The sequence below is a fragment of the Chanodichthys erythropterus genome, chromosome 12 (genome assembly GCF_024489055.1).
Source record: "Chanodichthys erythropterus isolate Z2021 chromosome 12, ASM2448905v1, whole genome shotgun sequence".
In the NCBI taxonomy this organism is placed as follows: Eukaryota; Metazoa; Chordata; class Actinopteri; order Cypriniformes; family Xenocyprididae; genus Chanodichthys; species Chanodichthys erythropterus.
In genome coordinates this window covers 18113210-18139051 of record NC_090232.1, presented here as the reverse complement: position 1 = coordinate 18139051, position 25842 = coordinate 18113210, and the positions used below count along the sequence as shown (strand labels likewise).

Genomic DNA, 25842 nt, shown 5'->3' with positions numbered 1-25842 from the left:
AAAAATAAACACCCTTTTTTTTCTTATGCTGACCAAGGCTGCATTTGTTTGATCAAAAATACAATAGAATGTTTTGGTTACGACTGTAACCTTGGTTCCCTGAGAAGTAAACAACAAGAGTGCGCCAGAATGTTGATGCTATGGGAACACTTCTGCGTGATTGTGACTGAAGCACATGTGAAATCACTCCAATCTCATTGGTGAAACATGATTCCGTGACAAACAAAAGCTTAGAACATAAGCACTTGAGATCCTGGATGGACTCTGAAGAATCTAATAAAAGTGTACAGAGAGGCACCGCCTGCCACATCACAAACCTCTTGAAGGGAAACCCCTGACAACAAAGCCTTAGAGGCAGCCACACTTCTTGTAGAATGGGCTTTTATAAATAGAGGTGAAGTAAGGCCACGTGTCTAATAAGCCACAGAAATAGTCTCAACAATCTACTTGCTTATCCTTTGCTTAGATGCTGAGGAACCCCGTCTTGGTGCAGCAAAGCATACCAGCAACTGGTCAGTTTTATGCCACTAGGCATGACTCAATAGACTGACTCAATAGTCTCAAAGTGTGCCATAGACCAGTGGTTCTGAAACCTGTCCTGGGGACCCCCCACCACTGCACATTTTGCATGCCTCCCTCATCTAACACACCCAATTCAACTCTTGCTGTCTATACTAATTAGCTGATGACTTGAATCAGGTGTGTCAGATGAGGGCGACATGCAAAATGTCAAAAAAGGTTTGAGAACCACTGCCATAGACAGTCCCTCTAGAACTGGTTCCCAACCTTTTTTCCAGGAGACCCCTATTTTAACATTCAAAAATCCTTAACGACAAAACACACTTGAAGACATTCCATTAACTGACAGGGATTACAAAATTAGTTGTTATTTTTTTTTAATAAATGTAACAACAGCAGAAACATTAATATAGTAGCATTAAAAACTACAAACAGTTTTGACTTACAATATAATGTTATCTACACACATGTACTAAATGTTAAAATAATGTATTGACCAAAATATTTTATAAAATGCTAAACCTTATATTCCAGTCTTTAAACCATTTTAATAAACAGGATGTCAAAATGATTATAGGTATTTTATCAGCTCAATGAATAATTCTAGATACCTTATTATATGAATTTAGATTATTAGAATGCACTAATTTTAGCTTAATTTCCATTAACTGGTTTACAACAGCGCATAAAAATGTGGTCTGAGTTTCACAAACAAAAGTCGCAGACAGGCTGAATGAAAATGTAAAGCCACTTTCTCTCAGTAGGTGGCGCTTATGGAACAGTAGAAATAGATCTGTTTCCCAGGTAACCTCTGTACACAAAGCAGCACGGCACTTATTAAATATGCTTTACACAATGGGAAGATGAAAAAAAAAATGCAGTCAAAACATTTCTCAAGGCAGTCAGAGATACATTCATAGAATTCATTCATACTTAATTCATATAATTTTCCTCAGCACTCAGTTGTAAAGGATGTAAAACCTCTCACTTCTTTCCACCATGTTTTCTAAACAAAATGAAACCTACTGCGTGCTGTGTCTGCCTGAGACTGTTGCTTACTTTGCTTAATACTGGACAGTATTTACCATGAGTTTTACAAATCCTGGCAATGAAATACAGTTTTAATGATGATTTAAAATTTTAAATTAATAATAACCATTGGAAACTGCATCGTGTTTTATCGTCAAACTGGTAACTGTTTCATCCCTAACCCTTAAACTAGAGTAAGCTTGGCGACCCCTCGTAAATCTTACGAGACTAAGACCCCCAGGTTGGGAAACACTGCTCTAGAACAATGGCCAAATACCAAACTCTTGCATGACTTGCAGGCCTCAGCAACATAGCACCACAGAGGAAACAAGATACTGATGATCACTGCCCAAAGGTGCGGGTTAAGCAGGCTGCCATGTAAACCTTTGGAGTGGAGGGGGTTAACCCAGCAGAAAAATTATCCTGAAGGAACTCCAGCACTGAACAAGAGCCATTAACTAGGTCCAATAACTCGCATTTCTACACCATGAAATGAAGGGTCTCCACTTTCATAATATACAGTTATACAGGTATACAGTTTCAAGAAGGAAATCAACTCCACCGTTTGGTGGAGTCTCCATTCTCCAAGTCTCAGCCCCTGCCTTGACAGAATGTCTGCTTTCTAATTCATGTGCACAGGGGTGTAAACTGCCTTCACTAAGAGCACCTTGGCCAGGGCCCAAATGAGAATCTGCTGTGCCAGTCTGCAAAGAGGGCAACCACAGACCTCTCTGGTGTATGTACGAGACTACCAATGTGTTGTCTGAACGGACAAGGACATGGCTGCCTCCGAGTTCTGGGGGGAAGTATCTCAGTGCTAGAAATACAGCCATCATCTCCAGGCAATTTATGTGCCATGAAAGATGATGACCTCACCACAGACCTCACGTCGAGTGACCATCTAGGACTGGCCCCAGCCCATGAAGAAAGTGACTGTCATAAGCCTGGACTAAGAATAAAAGCTTCTTCCACATCATTATGGTATGAAGGCATCTGCGCGTAACTCTGTTTATATGAATTGGGTCTTGGTTTTGAGCCACTACTGCAATAGTGTCATGTACAGAAGGCCAAAAGTAATAACATTGGACGCAGCTGCCGAGTCCCAACGTTCTCTGAAACTCTTTTACTGTGACTACTTGGCCTTGTCTGATTTTGCCTATGGCTGAGAGAATCGACTCGATACGAGCAGGAGACAGATGTACTTGTATCATAGTCAAGTCTCATACCACCCCTAGAAAAGTAGAAGCACACTCTTCTTGGAGTTCAGTCTTGGAGTTCAGTCTTAACCCCAAGCACCTCATGTGTGCGAGGATGACATCTCGATGGTGAACCGCCATTTCCTTGGACTGAGCTTGAATCAACCAATCATTGATATATAATTGAGTACACGAATGCCCTGGAATTGCAAAGGAGCAAGAGATCCTTCACTTAGTGAAGGTGTGACAAAGCTAGCTTCACCTCCGAAAGCGAACCTGAGGAACTTCCTATGTTGAGGAAGGATGGATATATGGAAGTACAGTTTAGGGGTTAACCGATATGTTTTTCAGGGTCGATACCGATTATTACAGATGAAGTTGAACAATAACCAATATTTTGAACTGATATATATGCCTGGTGTAAAAATGAAAATTAATGTCAAAATTAACACTCTGAGGTCTGAAAACGCGCCGGCGTGTTTTGCAGGTTTTTTTTCACATTGCAGCAAAACAGACTTAAAATACTCCATCATTTTTTGTCATAGAGACATAAGTAATATATCAATTGAAATTATAGAATATATTCTTTTATTTGTATACACTCAGAGTAAAAACAAAATGTTGTGCTTTTTGTAAAATAAAGAAAATTAACATGATGCGTGATTTCTCCTCTCCCTCTGACCAAAGTCCAATCTGATAGTTCTCAGAAAATGAACTGTAACTTAGTGAATACTAATCACAGAAAAATTACACTTATGTCTAAAAACGTTAAGATGTCAGGTTTTAAATCATGTAAGTCAAATCGAAAACAAACCTTCTGTGTTTATGTAATCTGTATGAAAAGAAAGCCATGTCAGAAGTCCGTGATTCAGCTCATTATCCGCTAATGCGGCCACGCCCACGGAGGGAGCGCTATTCAGACGCAAATTCAGAGGCAATACATGCATTCATCGTCTCAATCGTGTATTTATTGTCTTGAAAAGTGTTTATCTGGATGTAAAAGTCATGGTTAGGGAGCTCTAGAAGACATGCAGTTAGTTCCTGTTTTCTTTTCTTCTATAGATGAATTTTAGATGAGTTTTTGGAAACTCCATTCATGGAATAGCCTCTTCTTCTTTTAGATGAATTTGTGGACTAAAAATGCACAGAAAGCCCCCTCCGACTTTAAGTATGAATTGAAAACACCAGCGCTCATAGTAATGACAATGAATATTAAATAAATATAACTCCTCTGTATAGAAAATTGACATAAGCATATGAGAATCCAATGTTTCTCCAAATGTGCATGCTTTTAAACTAAAAGCCTATATTCAGACTCTTTGCATCACAGAAATACATTATATTTTAAAGTATAATATAAAACCATTACTTTATATTGTAATAATATTTTTCTGTATGTTTCATATATCATGATGAGCTTGAGACATCACAGAAGGTTTTTTTCACAGCCTACCTGACTGAAATGCCTCATTAATATGCAAGTAATTTCAGCTCATTACTATGCAACTCTTTTTGTCTTCTCAGGTGAGAATGGCCCATTATTCAGTGGTGATTCACGCCTTCACGCATACTGTGTTTCTTGGCAAAAAGTGTCTTACAAAAACTAAATCAATATATTGTTTTATATGAAGGAGTAGGCAGCATAATTTTTACATAATTTTGAAGCAAAAACTCAAGTCTACAACCTCCAATACCCTAAAGTATTGTAAACACAGATTTACTATACTTTTTTTGGCCTTATTTCAGTGACTTAAGTTTTTTGTTTTTTCAATAACCACGCATAAATGTTATTCCTTCAAAAACACAAACATGTACATACATGTTCCTCACATATTATTTTAGCCTAGTTTGTGCTGAATACAGTGTAATAACACTTTTTCCATTAATATGTTTACGAACAACTGAAAAAAGCACAAATGTCAGGGCATGTCAAAACTTCTCCAGGCCCTAAATCAGCCTCAGACTCCAGAGGGTTAAGAATAACAAGGGTTCTGAAAAAAACTTTCTTTAAATGCTTTTAAACATATCTTTAATTCTGAGAACTGTTAATAATGACAATAATCCAATTTAAATAACTCTACATAGTCATAATAGTATAAATTAATGTATAACTGTATAGATTAATCCTTATTAAAGATTTTTTGTTGTTTGAATGTGACAGGCTGGAATATAGTGTTGCACATGCTGTTCACATTCACTGAAGACAACCAACATTTTAACATAACTGTGTGTGTAACTGAACGTTTATGTATAACAAGTTGCAAAAAAATAACTCAATCCAACATTTGTTGCGAGCAGTTTCAAAGGCGGCTGTCCTGAGTGTGCATACATTAGCCAAGAGCAAGCTGGCTGAAGACCGTCTCTTGAGAGCTTGCGAGTACTTTATGCTTTAAAATGGCTTGTATTTTTGAATTGGCATGACTTAAAATGACGTGCAAGTGCCAGTTCCGTCAACTGTCCAAAATGCGTGCTAATATTGCAGCTTACAGACTGAATATCGATACTATGGATGTGAAGCCATTTGTGCATTTTGAGAGAGAGGCAGACTTGGTACCGCTGAAACTGTTTGTGAAACTTCCTGCTTAATAATCACGAAACCTGCGGGAATGAGTAGAATTAAGCGACGATCCAGCATGATTGATGCAACTTCAGCAACGTCTGCTGCTGCCTTACATTTGACAGACAACTGATGCTTGATCACTGAAGCAGCTCCAGTTAGCAAGTGCTTTCGGTGTGAGTGCGCAAATCTTTCCGTGCCTTTAGCCTTCGCGCTGACTGGCTGGACTCCCGGCTCCCAACAAATCAGATGGGCGGAGGACGGGGCTTGCTCTAGGCCATAGAGTGGTGCGTTCAGACAGAGGTGGCTGCATCCGAGCCAAATAGCTTTTTTTTTTCAAATAGTTTTGAAAATGACCAATACGATAATCATAAAAATGCTTAATTTCGGCGCCGATAATTGGTCGACCCTTAGTACAGTTCCTTCAGATCTATTGTTACAAACTAGTTCTCTGACCTGATTTGACAATAAGCTTCAATGTTTCCTGGATGTTCCCACATCTCCCTGGAGGGCCAGCCTTTAAAGGACTGAGCCCTCTGGCATTAGGACCTCTTGCCTGAAGCCTTCTTTGAAAGAACGATGGTCCTCTGATCCAGCTGCCCCTGGGCAGACTTCGGCTGAGAGTGCTGTCTGAACTCCCAGTCTTTCTGAGGGGGGCTCAAGAAGCAACACTCTGTTTTTGTTGTTGCCAGTGTGAGGAGCTCAGGACCTGGGTCCGGCGAGGAACACCACTGCGTCTCCGAGGAGACCAGGATGGGAAAGCGCCACCATAGCTGCCATGGAATGGCTGATAGCACAGGCAGTTTCCTTGATGACTCCAAGAGACAAATCTCTGTCATGGCACAACACTTTCATAGTGTCTGGGCCCACTCCTTCACCTTCATCCAAGTCCCTTAGTAGATCGGCCTGGTATGCCTGCAGTATTGGCATTGTGTGCAGCCATGCTCCAGTCTGACCTACTGCTGCATAGGCTATACCCACCAAGGAAGAAGTTCTACTAGGCTTTGTAGGTAATGTCGATGCAAACTCGAGAGAGATAGCTCCCAAGACTCTCTTCAACCCTGGGCATCACCCCATACCCATGTTCATTTAGCCCCATGATAAACAAAAAGTTGGACACTAAAGGGCCAAAGACAGGCAGAAAATGTTTTATTCCAGGAACTCGACTGTGGGGATTCAGAATGAACTGCAGGCTCCAATCTGGAGGCTGTGACTTGCTAGGAAGAAAACGCTCCTCTTGAAAAAGCTAGCTTGCTCTTATGGCATACTTCCTGTTTCTCTGTCATCCAGTTAATGTTTAACTTGGCCATGGTTCAAGTCACAACCGCCTCATAAGCATTGGGCCTTCACTACAATATAACGTGGGCGGGGAGACACACAGTCTAATGCCGCGTTCCAGGCAACCCGTAACCCGTGTTTTTCCAAACTTCTACCCGTGAAAGTGCACTGGAACAGCAGTCAAAGCCGTAACGTTCCCACCCGTGAACTCGTACTAGATCGATGTACTCGGGTTACGGGTTCTGACGTCACATAGCCCGCGAAACAACAATGGCAGCCCCTACGGATGCGGTGCTTATGCAAGTGCACGATAAAATAAAAGGTATAACCGCTTCTCTTGCCTTATGCGCCATTTTCCTCCTCTGTTTCCCTCAAATAAGCAAGGAGTAAGCACCTTTGGCGATATATTATTGTTAATGAGCATAAGCCCCGTACGATCTGCCATGTTGGTTTGTTTACACTTTTACGCAGTTTGGCGTGACTTTCCTGGAATGCTACAAAGTCGTGAGTCGTGATTTGAAGTTGTGACTTACGGGCTCAAAAACCTGCCTGGAACGCAGCATAAATTGCTGCTTATTCGCCATACTAGTTTCCTATGGGACAAACACGAAATAGATAGTCAGATGCACACAGAGCAATTACTGAAGGCTCAAAAGCTGACAATGTTTGGTCTGGGTATCCTTCATAGTTTCCGTGGTACGTCGTCTAGCATCATGGGATATTTTGCCAATGAGACTGGAGTTATCTCACGTGCTTTAGACGCAGAAGCATTCTCATAGCGTCAACATTCTGACACAGCATTGAGTTCCCTTGAAAGGGAAACATTGTGAAATATTATTGCAATTTAAAATAACTTAAAACAACTAATATATTTTCATATATTTTAAAATGTAATTTATTTTTTTACATTTTTCTCTGATGAAAGTAAATTTCCTTTGGAAATCAGGGTCCCAGAGTCTGGAGGAAGAGAGGAGAGGAGAGGCACACAATCCACATTGCTTGAGGTCCAGTTTAAAGTTTCCACAGTCAGTGATGGTTTGGGGTTCCATGTCATCTGCTGGTGTTGGTCCACTGTGATTTCTGAGGTCCAAGGTCAACGCAGCCGTATACCAGGAAGTTTTAGAGCACTTCATGCTTCCTGCTGCTGACCAACTTTATGGAGATGCAGATTTCATTTTCCAACAGGACTTGGCACCTGCACACAGTGCCAAAGCTACCAGTACCTGGTTTAAGGACCATGGTATCCCTGTTCTTAATTGGCCAGCAAACTTGCCTGACCTTAACCCCATAGAAAATCTATAGGGTATTGTGAAGAGGAAGATGCGATATGCCAGACCCAACAATGCAGAAGAGCTGAAGGCCACTATCAGAGCAACCTGGGCTCTCATAACACCTGAGCAGTGCCACAGACTGATCGACTCCATGCCACGCCGCATTGCTGCAGTAATTCAGGCAAAAGGAGCCCCAACTAAGTATTGAGTGCTGTACATGCTCATACTTTTCATGTTCATACTTTTCAGTTGGCCAAGATTTCTAAAAATCCTTTCTTTGTATTGGTCTTTAGTAATATTCTAATTTTCTAAGATACTGAATTTGGGATTTTCCTTAGTTGTCAGTTATAATCATCAAAATTAAAAGAAATAAACATTTGAAATATATCAGTCTGTGTGTAATGAATGAATATAATATACAAGTTTCACTTTTTGAATGGAATTAGTGAAATAAATCAACTTTTTGATGATATTCTAATTTTATGACCAGCACCTGTATGTTCATTGGGATAATGATGAAAACAAACATTACCATGCTGTCTTTCTCACACATACACACACTGACAAAAACAATCTGAAACAGCAAACATTTAATAAGTTCCTAAGGGATTCAGCTTCGAGATTCTACATAAAATAAGACTAGTTTGGTGTAATGAAATGTCTTTGCTGCTCTCATTGCAGCTGAAAACATGCCAAGTACCCACCCTAGAGGGTACACATTCCTCTCCACAGCTACTGAGATAAAAGATTGGTTTTATATATAGAATAATTTGGTTCATCTAGTAATGACATGATATATTTATCATTACCATATATGAAGGCTTAAGGGAGAAAACTCACATATTCATAATAGCACACTGTCATACTATACTTACTACGTAGTAGGGGTGTAATGGTTCTCGGTAAAAAATCAAACCATACAGTTCGGCATACACTTGCACCGCGGTTCATTTTAAATCTGACGATGCATCTATAATATAGTTTGTTGAAAATAATGCATAAAACAGACCAGCAGAGTTCGGCTAATGAATGTTTCTGTTGATAGATTCTGGCTTCCCAATACTTGTCAACAGCGATTTATCCAAAAACAGTCTAGACAAAACAGTCAATAGGAGTGCTGTATGCTCCAGAGATGTTAATGAGTCTTTTATCTGGAGTCCGAGTCTAGTCTGAAGTCTTTCAGCCGGAGTCCAAGTCAAGTCTGAAGTCTTTATCACTGGAGTCTGATTCAAATCTGAAGTCTTTTGTTACGAGTCCGAGTCGAGTCTCGAGTCATAAAAAAAAAAAAGATTTAAGTATGTATATATCTTTTTTTTTTTATCCTAGTTATATTATATAGACAAAATAATATGATCTTTCTATCATTTGTTTTGTTTGAAATTAAGGTCCTATGATGTAAGGGATAATGTACATCCAGCTTGTTACTTTATAATCCATTACAATGTACAAAACAATCGTCCTGGCAACACGAATGGTTATTTTCAATACAGTCGCCAAGTGGACGCAAGATGGCGCAAGTGAGTCACGGTTTGTTATGCTTTGTTGTTATTGTCGACAGTCATTATCAGAAAATATCAAACCTCTGAATGTTTAAATCAATAGAAAACTGTAGGCATGCTGATTGCGATACGTTAAAATATGAGCTTTAAGTAATAAATGGATTATCATCTCTTTCTATCTCTCTCTTATGGACACATTAAGAAAGAAAAGCTGCATAAAATACGAAAAGATTGATAAAACTTAGTGCTAAATCCTGGGTGGAGTAACTTCCTGTTGACGTTCAAAGTGTTGTCAAACAAAACAGATGCTAGCTAGACCCTCCCTCCTCCTCCTCCTCCTCCCCCTCCCCTCCGTGCTTCCTGAAACGGACATGAACGCACATTTAAAATCATTCTTGTCGGTTATTGGCTGAAGCATGTTTATTATGGTCCAGACTGCACCTGGTAGTTTTTGTTGCCTTTTTTGGAGCTTGTGGCGACTACAGAGACCGTTTTTTTTTTTACAGTGTGTTCAGGGGACAGGTAGCTAGCGGATAGTGAGGAGATGTTAGCTGTATATGACAAAAAATGTTTTGGCCTAAAAACGCGTGACATCACTTAGAGCACCTTTAACGGTAAAAGACTTGAGTTGTTTTTAAAATAGTCAAGAGTCTTCTGTGTCCAGTCGAGTCGAGTCTGAAGTCATTTCAGGTCGAGTCCGAGTCTGAAGTCTATTAAAATGTGACTTGAGAGCGACTCGAGTCCGAGTCACTAACTCGAGTACCCATCTCTGGTATGCTCTAATGACCGGGTGTTGATATTGCATAAGCGCAGGTGAGAACTAAAGAGCACACATTGCTATCTGTTTAAACTAAACTCATTTAAGCCTTAACATTTAAAACATTCAAGGGTAAGCGTTTGATTACTTCAATTTCTGTACCTGAAAACTACAGTTAGATACCTAAATAACCTGAAAAGCACTGTTTATCTCTTATTGTAAGCACTGCTCTATTGTATTTATTTAGTGCTGTTGCTTGTAGTTTGATAATTTGTTCTTATTTTCATTATTTTTATTTGACAGTAGTCATTTTTTCATAAACATAGCACATACCGAACCGTACCAAGACCATGACCCTAAAACTGTGATAAAAATTAAATTACTGTGAGTAATTTGAACCGCTACACCCCTACAATGTAGTATGTACTGTATATTGTGTCCAGTGTACAAACTGTATGTATATAATACCTGGATGACATACTACATTTTCTTAAATATGCAATATACAACAAATAGTGAATGCTGTAAATTTTCTAGTGTGACGAATGGACCAGAAGTAATATCAGCTATGATTTTGTAATCTCTCCTCGTTGACTAATTTTTCAAACAGCCGGGTAAGACTGGCAAGAATTTTTTACACAAAATTGGATTTCCAAGAAGATAACTAGACATTAGGGATGCACCAATACCATTTTTTAAGGACCGAGTACGAGTACCGATACTTTTTTCTAGTACTCGCTGATACCGATACCAATGTCTATACATTTATTAATTTCTCTCTCTCTCTTTTTTTTTTTTTTTGATGTGGCAGTTTGACTAATGAGACTAATGAATGTAGGACAGCTGACAGAGTTCTGGATTTATTAAATTATAGATCATCATAGACTTCAATACACCTTGTCTATTATGGGCATGTTTTTAATTTCTACATTAAAAATAATTTTTATATGTTTTTTGGGGGCATAACATGTAAAATGTAATAGTGACACAACTGTCCTCATATCATAATAAAATTCAAATATGTCAGTCATATGTCAAATGTTTTAAATGCATTTCTTGCTGAATAAAATTAATTTCTTTTTTTTTTCTTCTTAAACTTTTGAAGGAAAGTGAATAATTAAACCTATAAGATGTGTACATTCTTATGTATTTAAGGGGAAAGAAAAATATTTTTACCTGATGGTTACACCATGACTTTTTTAGCATCATTAAATTAAAAATTTTCTTTAAAATGTTTTTCAAATTCAACATAAATTTAAACTATACATATAAGAACTTTGCATGTGTTTTAAACTAGAATTTAAAAACATGTATTGTGGATATTCTTATTAGTCATTGATCTATAAGTTTATCATCCATAATTAATATAAAATGCACTCTGTATACTGTACAGCTGGGATGGGCAATTTTGGTCCTGGAGTGCCACCGTCCTGCAGATTTCAGCTCAAACCCTGATTAAAAACTCACCTGCCTGTATCTTTCTAGTAGTGCTGAAGATATTGATTGGATTGTTCAGGTGTGTTTGATTAGGGTTGGAGCTAAAATGCAGGACAGTGGCCCTCCAGGACCGAAGTTGCCCATTCCTGCTGTATGGTATGCAAAAATCAGTGCACATATTCCATTCCAAACAAAGACACTGCTTGAGTGCAAACCTTTGTGGGCCTAATAGAAATAAACTGCAGTGATAAAGGGCATGTACCTCTCTTCTCTGCTGTATTTCCTGAAAGGCAGGGACACTGTCCTGGACACTTCACAGAAATCTGCTTCCCAGAGATGCAAGCTTGATATTCTAGTTTACACTACAACACACACAAACACAGGCACACACATAAAGCTCAGATTAGATAAGTAAAGTGCATTGTTGATCAGGGATTAATCTCTTGGTTGAATACCTCTGTGACACAGCATTATGAAAAGCAATTCAGACAGTAAACGCGTACAGAAACACACACACACATGCACACGCAGAGTGGCAGTTCTCACAAACAGGTAGCGTGTCTGTTACCTTGGTAGAGTAAGTGTGTCCATCTGTTCCACAAACAGGTGAAGGGTGCACAACTGGACATCTTTTGCATTTCAGCAGTGGTGAGTTCAAATTCATGTCCTTAAAACTGCACATAGAAAGAGAGATTGCTCTTCTAACACAATGAACAAGCCAAACAATATTGCAGAAATGCAGCCTGTTTTTCTATCTCCTACTATCCTCTACTGCACTGGTTCTGCACTGGTTTGCTTACCTCATTTAACATTGAAAATCCAGTGGTGACCCAATACAGTACAAAAAAGTAAACAAAAATTTCCCTAAAATCAATTGAAATTTATTTCGATTTAGATGAACTGCACAGATCCAATAAGCAACATTAAATGACAGAGTGAATTGGAAAACTGACAATTTTGCTTTTAAAAAATGATCTTTGATGGTTTAAAATAAACACTCCATGGTCATTGTGGTCAACACAAATCATATTTATTCTCACTTTAAGTGAATATTTTCATAATTTATTTTCCCTTGCAGTTTTGTTCATGGGTTTTGAGGATGAGATGTTAAGAACCTCTACATGTTGGAATCTGCCTAATTGAATAAGAATGAATCGTTGGGTTGACCGCAAATTGATTTTTAAATTTGAAATTCGATCCCAGATTTGATTTAATCAACAATACATCTAATAGTTTTATTGGCCTCTAATGCTGGGAACATTCTGCATGATTTTAGCCCCAATTTTCACTCGCCGACAGTTTTGTGGAAATCGCAGTCAAATGCCTGAAATCAAAAGAGGCAAATCTGTGCTCGTTCATGTGAGTGACAATCACGTAGTGTGTATTATCAAAGATGTGATCTGACAGAAGCACCATTGCATAGCTGTTTCTTGTGAGATATTTAGCATAAATATCTGGACCATGGAATTAAAAAGGTTGAGAACCACTGCTCTAACGTTAGCTTTGAATGGGTTGTACTTGCAACCCACCAGTTGAGAATCCAATGTTGTTTTTATCCTACTTCTGTTATTTATTTTTCTCTCTTTCTGTTGATCTCTGTGATACTTCTCTTGAATATCCCCCTTTGTCTGTGTTTCATTGGGCCATTAAATAAACATTTGTGTTATGCTATCACCCCCAATTCACTAAATGATTAGTTTCATAACAACAATCATTGTTGACAACAGTAGCTTGCAAAATCCAGGTCAGTCTGTGCCTTATTTTCACCTCGGTCAAACACACACACACACACACACACATACACACACATACACACACATACACACACACACACACACACACACACACACACACACACACACACACACACACACACACACACACACACACACACACACACACACACACACACACACACACACACACACACACACACACACTCTCTCTCTCTCTCTCTCTCTCTCTCAGAAGAAGAAGAACTAATTCCCAGACTTTGGCAGGCAAGTTTGCCCAGTTAGTTCCAGGATAGGTTGACTGGGTAAGAACATAGAACAGCCCTTGTTTCCTCTCAAACAATTTTTTTGCCATACTTAACATCAAACATGCAGGAAAATGTACCATGTAAAATCAATATGAAAAAAATATCCCAAAATGCAACAGCAAGTCCTTAACTGGATAAAATGGTAACTGCATAGTCCATAATAAAATCAATTGCAGTTGTGACCTAAATATTAGCAGATTTCTGTTTTCTAAAAAAACATCTTTTGTTATCCACATATGTGTTTGTTTAGCTTGAAGTGGACCCGGCTTGGAAAAAATATGGAATTATTACAATCTGAAAGCTGGACCATATTATTGGCAACATAGATTTAATATTTGGTGGAACAGCCATTGGACAGTTCCAAAGCCTCTAATGACATTCAGTGCATTTGTTAACAGTTTGTTCAAACTGCTGTTTTCAGATTTCTCCAATGGTATTCAGTAGAAATTAGTTCTGGACTCCCTGCTGTCCACTTAGTCAGTTTTTTGTTTTCCACTCTTCCTGGGTGTTTTGTGAAGTGTTGATCTTCGAACGAGATGCAACTTTCTAATGCTCCAAAATGTGTATGTAATTCAAGATGTCATGCACATATTCAAGCATGGCAGCAAGTGTGCCAATCTTTTTGGCCACACCTGCACACTGTTTTTACTACTGTTTCGCTAATTAGTCAGACCGAGCAGAGGACATTTACCTCATCCTGCGTTGACTGACACAGGTGGGTGTTTGGTAATCCTCAGCCACACACACTTTATGGCGGCCACATTTCATCTTGAGGCACGGATCTTTGGCAGGGTCTAGAGCTGAAACACATGCAAAAATAAACATGTATATACATGTTTATGTATACAAACAACGAAAACAGATAAACATATTGGTGTCACTTTTAGCTATATGCTTCACTAAGAATTAATTGTGCACACTTATTTGCTCAAGCTGTCTGCATTGTTTCAGCATCTGAGTTACTAGATATGAATTGTGTGTTTTGTGAACAAGGCAAAATCTATAATAAGCCTAATCTACATATAAAGGAGGTGTGGTTGTACTAAAAACAATGACAATGACTTAATTCAATCAAAAATCATAATTTGCTCACCCACAAGTTGTTCCAAACCTGTACAATGAAAGTCAATGGGGTCAATCAACTGTTTGCTTACCGACATTCTTCAAAATATCTTCTTTTGTGTTCAGCAGAAGAAAGACATTGAAATGGCTGAATGTTATCACTTACCGACATGGTTTTCCAATCCAAACCCATAAAATGTTTGTTCATCTTTGAAACACAAATTAAGATATTTAAATGAAATCTGAGAGATTTCTGTCCCTTCATTGAAAGTCCTTTACATTTGACGCTTCAGAATGTTCATAAATACATCCAGGGCTTGGCATCAACACTTGGCTTTTTTTTTTTGCTCACCAGCCACTGTGGCTAGTGGTTTTCCAAAGTTACTAGCCACTCAGCATTTCACTGGCCACAATTTTGCTGTTGGGAAATTACATTTTATATGATTAAATTTGACTTTGGCATGCATAAATTGCTTGATATTGAGTAATTTTCCTTGATTTAGAAGATTTAAAGCCCTTTCAAACTTTCAGTGCAGATTGACCACCCAAATCAAGACTACATTGTATATCAGCTGGTATGTACAGGTGGGCAAGAGGTGGGCAATATGAGCATGGGCTAATATGAGAAATTTTATGTTATTTTTGTAAATTAGAAAATTACAAAAAACAATAGTAAATGAATTTTTTTTCTTTTCAGATACAGTAGGTTTATTTAACATTTATTTAACATTTTTTGTTGTTTGATTAACATTAATGACAGACAGGTATTTAATTGGGCTGCTGAATGCATGGACGTAATTTACTGACACATATCCAGTTATTACCCACCTGTTTACATCAACTTAAGCCAAGATACTCCACACGATGGGCATTTTGACATCTCTGTGTGCGTGTATTTGACTATTCAGGTGCAAGGAGAACTGGGTGCGACAGAGAGAGAGTGCTTCTGTTGTGTGTCATCAAAGTCCCTTTAAGACAAGTCATTTCACTCGGCGCCATCTTTGAAACGCCTCTCGGGCATCCTGGGCATTATGCAATCTCTTTGAATGGGGAAACATCAAATTCTCCAAAACTGTTCGCCAACCTTACGATTAAATTTCATATTTGAAATAACCAATGAAATCTAACAACAACCGGCTCATAAATTTAGTTTCTAAATGCTCGAATCATGACAAAAAAACTGTATTTTTCAGGCTGGATAAAGCTAATGCGCATGCGCAGACCTAAATGCGTGTCTCTTCGGAAGTGCGCGTCTGACTTTTTCTATAGAAACCGGTGATTCTAACAGCCGCTGAAGTGACACGATGGCTTTACCAGTCGGCGATTGGCTCTTATTTAGAAGGCGGGACTTGTTCCGCCATATTACACGTTACACTTTCTCCCATTCAAAACAATAACACGTCTTGTGTTATTCTGTAGTCTTTGGTGTCATTCCGCACGATTCCACCTATCCTGCGTTCACTAACAGCAAGTTAATCGATAAAGAATTGTAATTGAATTGTAATTTTGTGCTACGACGATCTTTTGGCTGTAAGCTGAAATTAAATTCAACCCGCCAAAGTGGCTAGTGGGAGTGGATGTCTTGGGCGGGTTGGCGGGTGTTAATGTCAAGCCCTGATTATGTCTTATATTATATACATTTATAAAATGTATATATTATATACATTTTTCAATTGTAGTATTTTAAAAAGGCATCTGAAATAAAAAACTAAGTGTAATGTAGTGTTGTCAAAAATATAGATTTTTCCATACATATCGATACTGAAATATCTGAAAGAAGCTTCCAGCTGCGCTTTCTTGCTCTTTCATCTCTCCGACAGCGAGCTGACACACAAACATGCCTCCCCTCACTCACTCTTTCATTTGCTCCAGATGAATATTGTCTGTGCTACAGAGGGAATGGCGTGGGATTGCGTGTATTAGCCATAATTTTACTCATACCTGCAGATTTTGTGCTCGCACACAAAGAGCGACTAAATTGAGTTATTTTTCCAAGCTTATTTGTCAAATTACTGGTCTTGGCAAGTATTCATGTAAACACAGTCATGTTTTATGTGTAACATTATAATTAAAAATATAAACCTATTGACAACAAAGTTCTGTTTATGTAAATAATCCATTGTGTCATTGCATTCATGATCACACATACTGTTCTACTGTAGAAGATGTGATTAAATATGAGACTGTACACAAAGTATACACAGGGTTCCTACACATTTTCCATTTCAAAATTCCATACTTTTCCAGACTCAAATTTCCAGACCTCCTTCCAAACATTTTTCTGCCATTGGTAAGCCTCTGTCTCCTTTTCTGTTTTCTCTGCTTCATTTTTGTAGTAGGGTTCTTACAGTCTTTTAGTGATTTTTAAATCAGTGTTTGATTGTTGAAATAAACGTTTGTATTTAGTATTTACGTCAAGGCCCTTCTCTTCTTAAAACTACGTTGCTGTGTGACTTCTGTTGTGGATTAATTTACAAGTACTAATATATTCCCTGTTTAAAAGGGTAGTGACTTTGTTTCCCTTTCTGACCATACCACTCGCTACATAGGCGTAAATATTTAATTTGTTTAACATTCTAATAATTCGACACATTTACTTCATAGACATCCTTCTCTGATTTATCCATTCTGTTCTGTTGTCAGTATTTGTTGGTATCAAAACATTTCTATAGAGTAGCCTACGTGTACGAGTAGCCTACAAAAGCGCAGTATCAGTTTTAGAAATTTTAGAAATATTTTAGAAATTCACAAGTTTATAAACATCTGCAAAGTAAAAAGAGGTGTAAAAGGTGATATGTAGGGTGGTCTGGGGGCATGATTTTAACATGTAAATGAAGCATTCTGGTGCACTCTGACAACAACATAAATAGGAAAACCAACATTTCCTTCAAGTAAAAAAAAATAAAAATAATAATAAATTATTGACAGTATGGCTGAGAATTGACAAATTTCACAATTGAATGCGATTTTGATTCAGAAGCTTGCTTGATTTTGATTTTGAAAATTTTGATTTTGATTTGATTACCTTCGATTCAATATTGATTCATTTGGGGCCTATCAGGTCAAATACATGGCAAATTTCCTCAAAGAAAAAAAAATCAACTAATGCTGTAAATTATACAAGGAACCACAGCTGGTACATCATTATAATATTAGGTTAAAACTGATTTGCAAGCTACTTTCATATAGTCTAAATTACACATAAGGAAGTTTATATAAATTTTTAATGACAATTATTTTTCTCTTTTTTTTTTAAATTATTTAGGCCTAAACATTTAAATGGTGGCTGTCATGAAACAGATTTATACATTTAATATCGAAGCACATGTTAAGTACAAATACAATGAATATGCGATAGCCTATAGTGCACATATTTAGCAAAATGCTCCTCTTGAAGTTCATTTTTGTAGCTGAATAATGAGATTTTGGCCATTGAACGGCTTTTCTGAGGTAGGCTAAATGTGATATTTTTACATGCTGTTTTATTGATGCCTTTCTGCAGTTGAAGCAATGATTGATCGATTGCATGTGATACAGAATTCAGTAAGTTGTACTTTATCTTTCAACATTCCTGCGGATGTTCAATCATGTTTATTTTGTGCTGTAACTAGTAAAGCAGAAGAGATGGTCGGTTCACGAGCACTACAGCGATCTATCATGCCACAGAGCACCAAGAAAGATCACGACTCACTCCAGTCTATGGGAAAGTAGCCCATTTTCGATTCTTGTGAGAATCCTGAGACACGTACTCGCCCTGAAAAAAACCTCTTTGGATCTACACGATTCACATAAATTATGTATTTTGATTCAAAAGAGCTAATTTCGCTGTAAAGTGTCTAGTTTGCAGGTATAATAAATTAGAAAACTGAATAGAGACAATAGTCTGGAAACACAAATATTTTTCCATACTTTTCCAGACCTGGAAATTACTCAAATCAAATTCCATACTTTTCCATACTTTTCCAAACCGCGTAGGAACCCTGTATACATAACGCTGGTTCATGTAGATCATTAGAGTAGATGAAATATGTCCGTAAAACTTGAAACGGGCTTGGTCTGGTCTGGATATGAACCGTGATCCGTGCTGCGAGTATTAAACTCATCGCAGTGTCCAGAGCAGAAAACGCTCTCATGCCTGTTCTGTGTGTACATGTAGAACGCTTTTTACAGACATATTTTCCTTATGTGTTTATAGGAAGCCAAATGCACGCAGAGGAATTCAAAGAACACACTCTTACGACCATGTCCCTGAAAGACAACAGCCCTTAATTGAACAGACATAAAACAGCCTATGGTATAATGCAAATGAGTTTCTTCTCGTTAATAATGCGCATTGAGCTGCTAAATAATGAAACGCCGCTCTGAGATGCAGAAAACTTTGTTTTTACAAGTTGCACATGCACTTCACTCTAAAACATTAGAAAATCACGATTTCTCTTCTTTAATATTGGTATATCATGCAGCCCTGGACTAAATTTGTGTGTGTGTGTTTGTGTCATTCACTGAAACGCAAATTTAGCTGTAGCCAAGTGACTTTGCCTGACCCACCTTTCCCCATTCTGCGACCCACAGTTTGAAAACCTCTGCTCTACAGTATATCCATGTCAATGCCTTTACACTGTCTTTTTGACTCTTCAAAAAGTGCATCATTTTCAAAAGCGGGACAGAAATCTCTCAGGTTTAATTAAAAATGTCTTAACTTGTGCTTTGAAAATGAACTTGTGGGTTTGGAATGACATGAGGGTGAGCAGTTCTTTTTGGATGAACCTGCCTTTAAGGGTGAACTAGACTTTAAGCACTATTTTAGCATATTTAGCACCTGGTTAAGCTGGATTGGTGGTGTTAGTAAATAATGTGCAGGCTTTTTCACTGAAATACAGCATGCAAAAGTGGTGTAACTCTTTAGTGGATTTGCCCATATATATAATAAGTATGATCTGTCTGATTTCACTGTGTGTAAATAAGGATTCTATTCCTGTTACAGCCTGAAAATGGGGCAGAAGCTAATGCTCTGTGACGAAAAGGAAGAGAGGAATTTAAAGGAAGAGTAGAAAAGGAGAGAGAGAGAAAGGATAAAAGACTTCTAATGCCATTAAGTACCTTAATGCCTAAGAGGCTCACGCACATGCACAGAGGAAGAAAGACAATATCTCACAAACATACTCATCCTTTACCTTCCCCTTGTCAAAGCACGAACACACACACACACACACACACACACACACACACAGACACACAGCCACACTTCGAACGCTCTCTGACCTCACATGGTAAGAGCCTTAGTCAAATCCTGCATAGGCTTTAGGGCTTATCCAATCCCAATCTCCTCAGCACCCTCTGAGTCCATTGTCCGTGGGTGGGTGTGTGTGTGTGTATGACAAAATTTGTGATTGATTTGTGCATCATCATGTCTGACTATGATCAGAATCTATTTTAAATTGCTCTGCTTGCTCTTCTTGACTCAGTCAATGCTCCATCAATAGTCATTTGCATAAATATCAAAGTTGTGATGAATATTCAAGGGGCTTCTAATGACTTTCGAATATGCATAATCTCATAAGATTTACTGCACACTGAGAGCTTGATGCGATACAGTCTTAAAAAGCAGTTTTCTCATTTTCTCAGATGGATGTAACGTGATGATATGGGTATTAGGCCACAGCATGTGACTGTGAATTCACACAACATACATGCCTGATTAACATCCACTCAACGCTGATAACAAGCAAGACGCTATGGCTCAAAGGAGAAGAGATACAGATCTTTCCATTTCCAATGACCTCAATGAAATGAGTAGCTTATAACATAAAACATTTCATCATAAGGGCAATTCTTCTGCCATTTCTACTACTAATTAAACAGTAAAAAAAGTTGTGATGTTGGGATTTCATGGCTTATTATGTTCTTACTGCCTATAAGCACAAATCCCATACATAAAGTATCCCTATACCACAGGACTGTTTAATCTTTTATACTGATTAACTGAAAGACGTGTATGTTATTACTCACATTAAAGTTTCAAAATATTGCATTAAAGAGCCATCTACTTTAGCAAAAGTTTTTATTTTTGGAACCACTGTTCAAAAATTCAGGGTCTGTAAGATTTTTTATAAAAATGTTTTTGAAAGAAGTCTCTCATGCTTACCTGAATGTATTTGTACCTGAAATGTATTTGTACCTGAATGTAAGGCTGAATGTATTTGATCAAAAATTTAGTAAAAAACAGTAATATTGTGAATTAATATTACAATTTAATAATATAATAATATATTTTAATATGTACTACATTGTAATTTATTCCATTAATGGAAAATTCTGTCATTAATTACTCACCCTCATGTCGTTCCACACCTGCAAGACCTTTATTCATCTTCGGAACACAAATTAAGATATTTTTGATAAAATCCGATGGCTCAGTGAGGCCTCCATTGACAGCAAGATAATTAACACTTTCAAATGCCCAGAAAGCTACTAAAAACATGTTTAAAACAGTTCATGTAAGTACAGTGGTTCAACCTTAATATTATAAACTGCCGAAAATATTTTTTGTGTGCCGAAAAGAACAAACAAAAAAAAACTTTATTCAACATTGTCTAGTGATGAGCGATTTCAAAACACTGCTTCATGAAGCTTCGAAGTTTTACAAATCTTTTGTTTCGAATCAGTGGTTCGGAGCGTGAATGAAACAGCCAAAATCACGTGATTTGAGTAAACGTTTTGTTATGTCTTAAGTTTTTCGAACATTTTGAAATTTCAATGGTTCACGTGACTTTGGCAGTTTCATACACGCTCCGAACCACTGATTCGAAACAAAAGATTTATAAAGTTGCGAAGCTTTATAAAGCAGTGTTTTGAAATTGCCCATTACTAGATACTGTTGAGTAGTTGTTATTCTGTTTTTTTTGGCACACAAAAGTATTCTCGTCGCTTCATAACTTTAAGGTTGAAACACTGTACTCACTGTAGTCACATGAACTGTTTTAAATATATCTTTAGTAGATTTCTGGGTATAGAAAGTGTTAATTATCTTGCTGTCAATGTAGGGCTCACTGAGCCATAGGATTTCATTAAAAATATCTTAATTTGTGTTCCGAAGATAAACAGAGGTCTTATGGGTGTGGAACAACATGAGGGTGAGTAATTAATGAAAGAATTTTCATTTTTGGGTGAACTAACCCTTTAATACTTTACAAACTTCTCATTCTATCCCCTAACCATAAAACTAACCCTTACAAAAAAGCATTATGCACTTTTAAATTTAGAAAAAACAACAACAACACACAAAAAAACATTATTTAGTAAGATTTATGAAATGTTTTCCTCATGGGGACTGAAATTGTATCCTTACAACTTCATAAATTTAGGTTTTACTGGCATAGGGAATTCTTGGACCAAACACACACACACACACACACACACATGTTTGTTTTTGTGAATTGTGGGGACTTTCCATAGACTTCAATGCATTTTACACTGAACAAACTGTACATTCTATCCCCCTACCCTGCCCCTACCCCTAAACCTAACCCTCACAGGAAACTGTGCAAACTTTTACTTTTTCACAAAAACTCATTCTATATGATTTATAAACCCATTTACATTGTGGGGACCGCTGGCTGGTCCCCACGATGTAGGTGAACTCAGGTTTATATTACATCATGGGGACATTTGGTCCCCACAATGTAATATAAACAAAAGCACACACACACACACACACACACACACACACTCACATACACACACACACACATACATATACTTGTATATGTGTTTTACGGGGACTCTCCATAGGCGTAATGGTTTTTATACTGTACAAACTGTACATTCTATCCCCCTACACTACCCCTAAACCTACCCATCACAGAAAACATTCTGCATTTTTAATAAAACATTGTTTAGTATGTTTTTAAAGCTATTTTAAATATGAGGACTCATTTAAATGTCCTCATAGTTCATGTACACGTCATAATACCAAATTTGTGTCCTCATAAATCACAAAAATGCACACACACATACACATGGGGAACCTTGTTACTCCAATAACTGCTTAGAAATAGCGAGGGTTTGGGTGATGCTTTCAAAATAGTGATGTTAGAAAAAAGTTGTGCACAAAAGAGCTTTTTTTTAAACCGAAAAGTAGAATAACTGACTTTTATTAATTATTAATAATGAACAATCCCCTAATCCTTCACTTTTTAAACAAATAGCCCTGCCTCAAACTCACGCCATTGGTTAAGCAGTTGTTGCCGAGTCTGGCTGGTCAGAAGAAAGAATTTTACTAAAAAATGAAAAAACACACTTCAGCTTTAGAGTTTTCTTTGATTTTTAAACTCTGAACACATATTTAAAAAAAAACCACACAATTATGTTGCTACTTTTAGTTGACAATCTTACCTTGATCGAATGGTTTTCCTGGGCTCCATGTTCCTGGTTCCTAAAACAGAAGTTGACCAACAGAATAAATCAACACTCTGCAGTTGTTTTCTTTTCTAAAATTCTATTATGTTATTATACATAAAGTAATCTTTGCTATTTAAACTATGCAAGTACATATTATTATATTGCCTTGCTTGTAGTTACACATTCAGCTCAACATGTACTTGTACAAGCAGTTACATTCAGTGCTCGTTGCATATATTATCATGCAACAACAGCAGTATTAAAGGACACAACTTAAACTGTGAAGGATTTCCTTGCAGACAAACAGGCAGATTAGCAAGACTCTGTTTCAATGGAAAAACAAAGGCACAATCATACAAACCTCCACCTCCTGATTGTAGAGGAAGCATTGTGGAGAAAACAAATAAACATTAGACAGAACATTAAACACAGGTCACTTCAACAAAACAACACAAAATGGATGCCATAAACAACAGAATATGCCATAAACACAAATAATAATGAAATGCATATGTATGACTTGGCATTGTGCCTGTTTATACTGGACTGTTTGTTGTCTGTCACATTCAGTAATTGGTCTGCACTTGTATTCATGCTTAATTAATTAAGACAGTTAATACATCAGTTTCCATCATAGGTCCACTGAAGACTGATAGCACCATATGGTTACACACACACCCACAGAAATAGATATGTCATGGCAACAGTCTGGCCTTTTGCAATTTAACATTTTTAATAACTGCCATTTCTCTCTCTCCTTCCTCTAAGTGTATGTTTGCGTGTGTGGCATGCAAATGCATCTTGGGATAAACAACACCACATGAAATCCATTATAGAGTCTCCGTTGGTCATTCATATTCTTTCCCGCTCACAAAGAACTTTATCTCTCTCAGCCTCACTGTGTGTAAACACATTCATTGTTCTTTTTCCTCTCCATTTCAGTAGCTAAATATGTTGACACCCAATCTACACCTAGATCTCCCTTGATTTTGTGCAGTTGTTTTTCTGTCTGTCTTTCTTTTCGCACAGATTATTATGTTCATCTAAGACCTACATAGAGAATGTGAGGGAGCACAGGATAGAAATAGAATAGCCTCCATTATGTTACAAGCATCCTTTATATGAAAGTCATGTGATAGCATGACTGTGTGAAAGAACGGGTCAGCTGCGGTCCTCCTGTCTTGCTTGTACTGCTGATGCTTTAAACATTAACATTTACATACTTTCACCAGAAAAGAAGGTGACACAAATTCAAGAACACACATTAAAAAAAATATAGTTTTTTGTTGTTGTTGCTTGATCAATTTAGATATTGGAAATTATTAAAACTTTATTTATAAAAAAAAAACTAATGTTGCCTGTTAGGGGTGTAACGGTACATTTGTCCCAAACCGTATAGTATGTATATCACAGTTCAGTTCATGCAGTCACAGTACAATCGGTCACAGGTGATCCACACTCCAATCCAGAAGGGAGCATGCGCGGTACTAAAACACTGTTTGCTTTGCTACCAGGTAAAAAGTGCAGAAGAAGAAGAAGATCGATTGATATGTTTACATGCAATCTCTCAACCAGTGTTTCAGCTGCAGAAAGATATTAATAAAACAGCTTGAGAATAATATCTCACGTAGCATTATATTTACCTTAGGCATTTAGTGTCGACAGCATGTTAGTTCACTAGAGCAATTAACTCTAGAGAGGAGAATTTTGTATATACACTATATTAGCCTATTCATTATACAGTCCTTGAACATTTCATTCATTAGTTTATTCACTATAGTTTAAAAAAATGGTAATAAAATATGACAAGAACTGTGTCAGAAAAAAATAATCTTAATTATGTCAGATAACACTTAAGCAAAACATGATCAGGTCAAAGTGTCTAAACAATTTTTGGTTCCAAATTTTTATCAATTTTACTGGTAGTCCAATGTATGAAGAATTTTTGGGTATAATATGTCACAGTTTACTTTATTTTGCTATCCTTGTTATGACAGTAACTGTGTAAATTATTATATTTCAAAAAATGAATCGGAGTAGAAAATTAACTTTGTATTTATATAATTAGAAGTTAATGCAAAACCTGCCTTATGTGCAATTTACATTTTTTTTGAGTGTTGATTATTATATCTATGAATAAATATCAACTGAATTTAATAATTTGGGCTCTGTTGTTAATTGTAATCTTTAATATTATAGTAATGTCTAAGTAAGGGATCCCTGTATATAGTTTACAGCATTAGCAAAGATAAATCGATTTTTTATTTATTTTAATTAAAATTTAATTTATTTAAACACAGACACATTTGTTAAAAAAAGTTTAATAATAAAAAAGCAATTTTATGTTTAGTCCCCCACCCCCCGTCCCGCCCCCTCTGTACTGAACCCATACCGAACTGTGACTTCAGAACCGAGGTACTTACCGAACCGACAAGTTTGTGTACCGTTAAACCCCTATTCTTTGTCCATGCTGTTTATTTAATTTAGTACTAAATAAAAAGTATTATTTCATTTTGGTTATTACATTTTGTATGGCAGCAAAATAAAAAAACCTTAGGATTATGTTTGGTAAAAAGCCCCATAAATATATGTAGTAATATAGCAAGATATATATTATTAAAATATTAGGTCATATTTCTGATATTGTGTTAAAGTAAAGTTTGAATCCTACTCAGTCCTAATTAATATGAAATGAATTCAATTAAATCAGAGTCAGTTAAATGAAATCAACTCACTAAGAATTTAAGTGCAAACTATTTTAATTAAATGTTTATTTAAAGGTATATTTCTTAACGA

General features: G+C 37.1%; 1 protein-coding gene across 2 annotated transcripts in view; it reads right to left on the bottom strand.

The window, feature by feature from the left end:
* Window positions 1-25842, bottom strand: part of spock3 (SPARC (osteonectin), cwcv and kazal like domains proteoglycan 3) — a 50560-nt gene that overhangs the window by 11433 nt on the left and 13285 nt on the right. For both annotated transcript variants that reach the window (XM_067402435.1, XM_067402434.1), the window contains 4 exons: window positions 23041-23080; window positions 14276-14384; window positions 12112-12217; window positions 11806-11905 (listed from right to left, as the gene is read on the bottom strand). In XM_067402435.1, the coding sequence (XP_067258536.1) occupies window positions 11806-11905; window positions 12112-12217; window positions 14276-14384; window positions 23041-23080 (355 nt within the window). The remainder of the gene's footprint in view (window positions 1-11805; window positions 11906-12111; window positions 12218-14275; window positions 14385-23040; window positions 23081-25842) is intronic.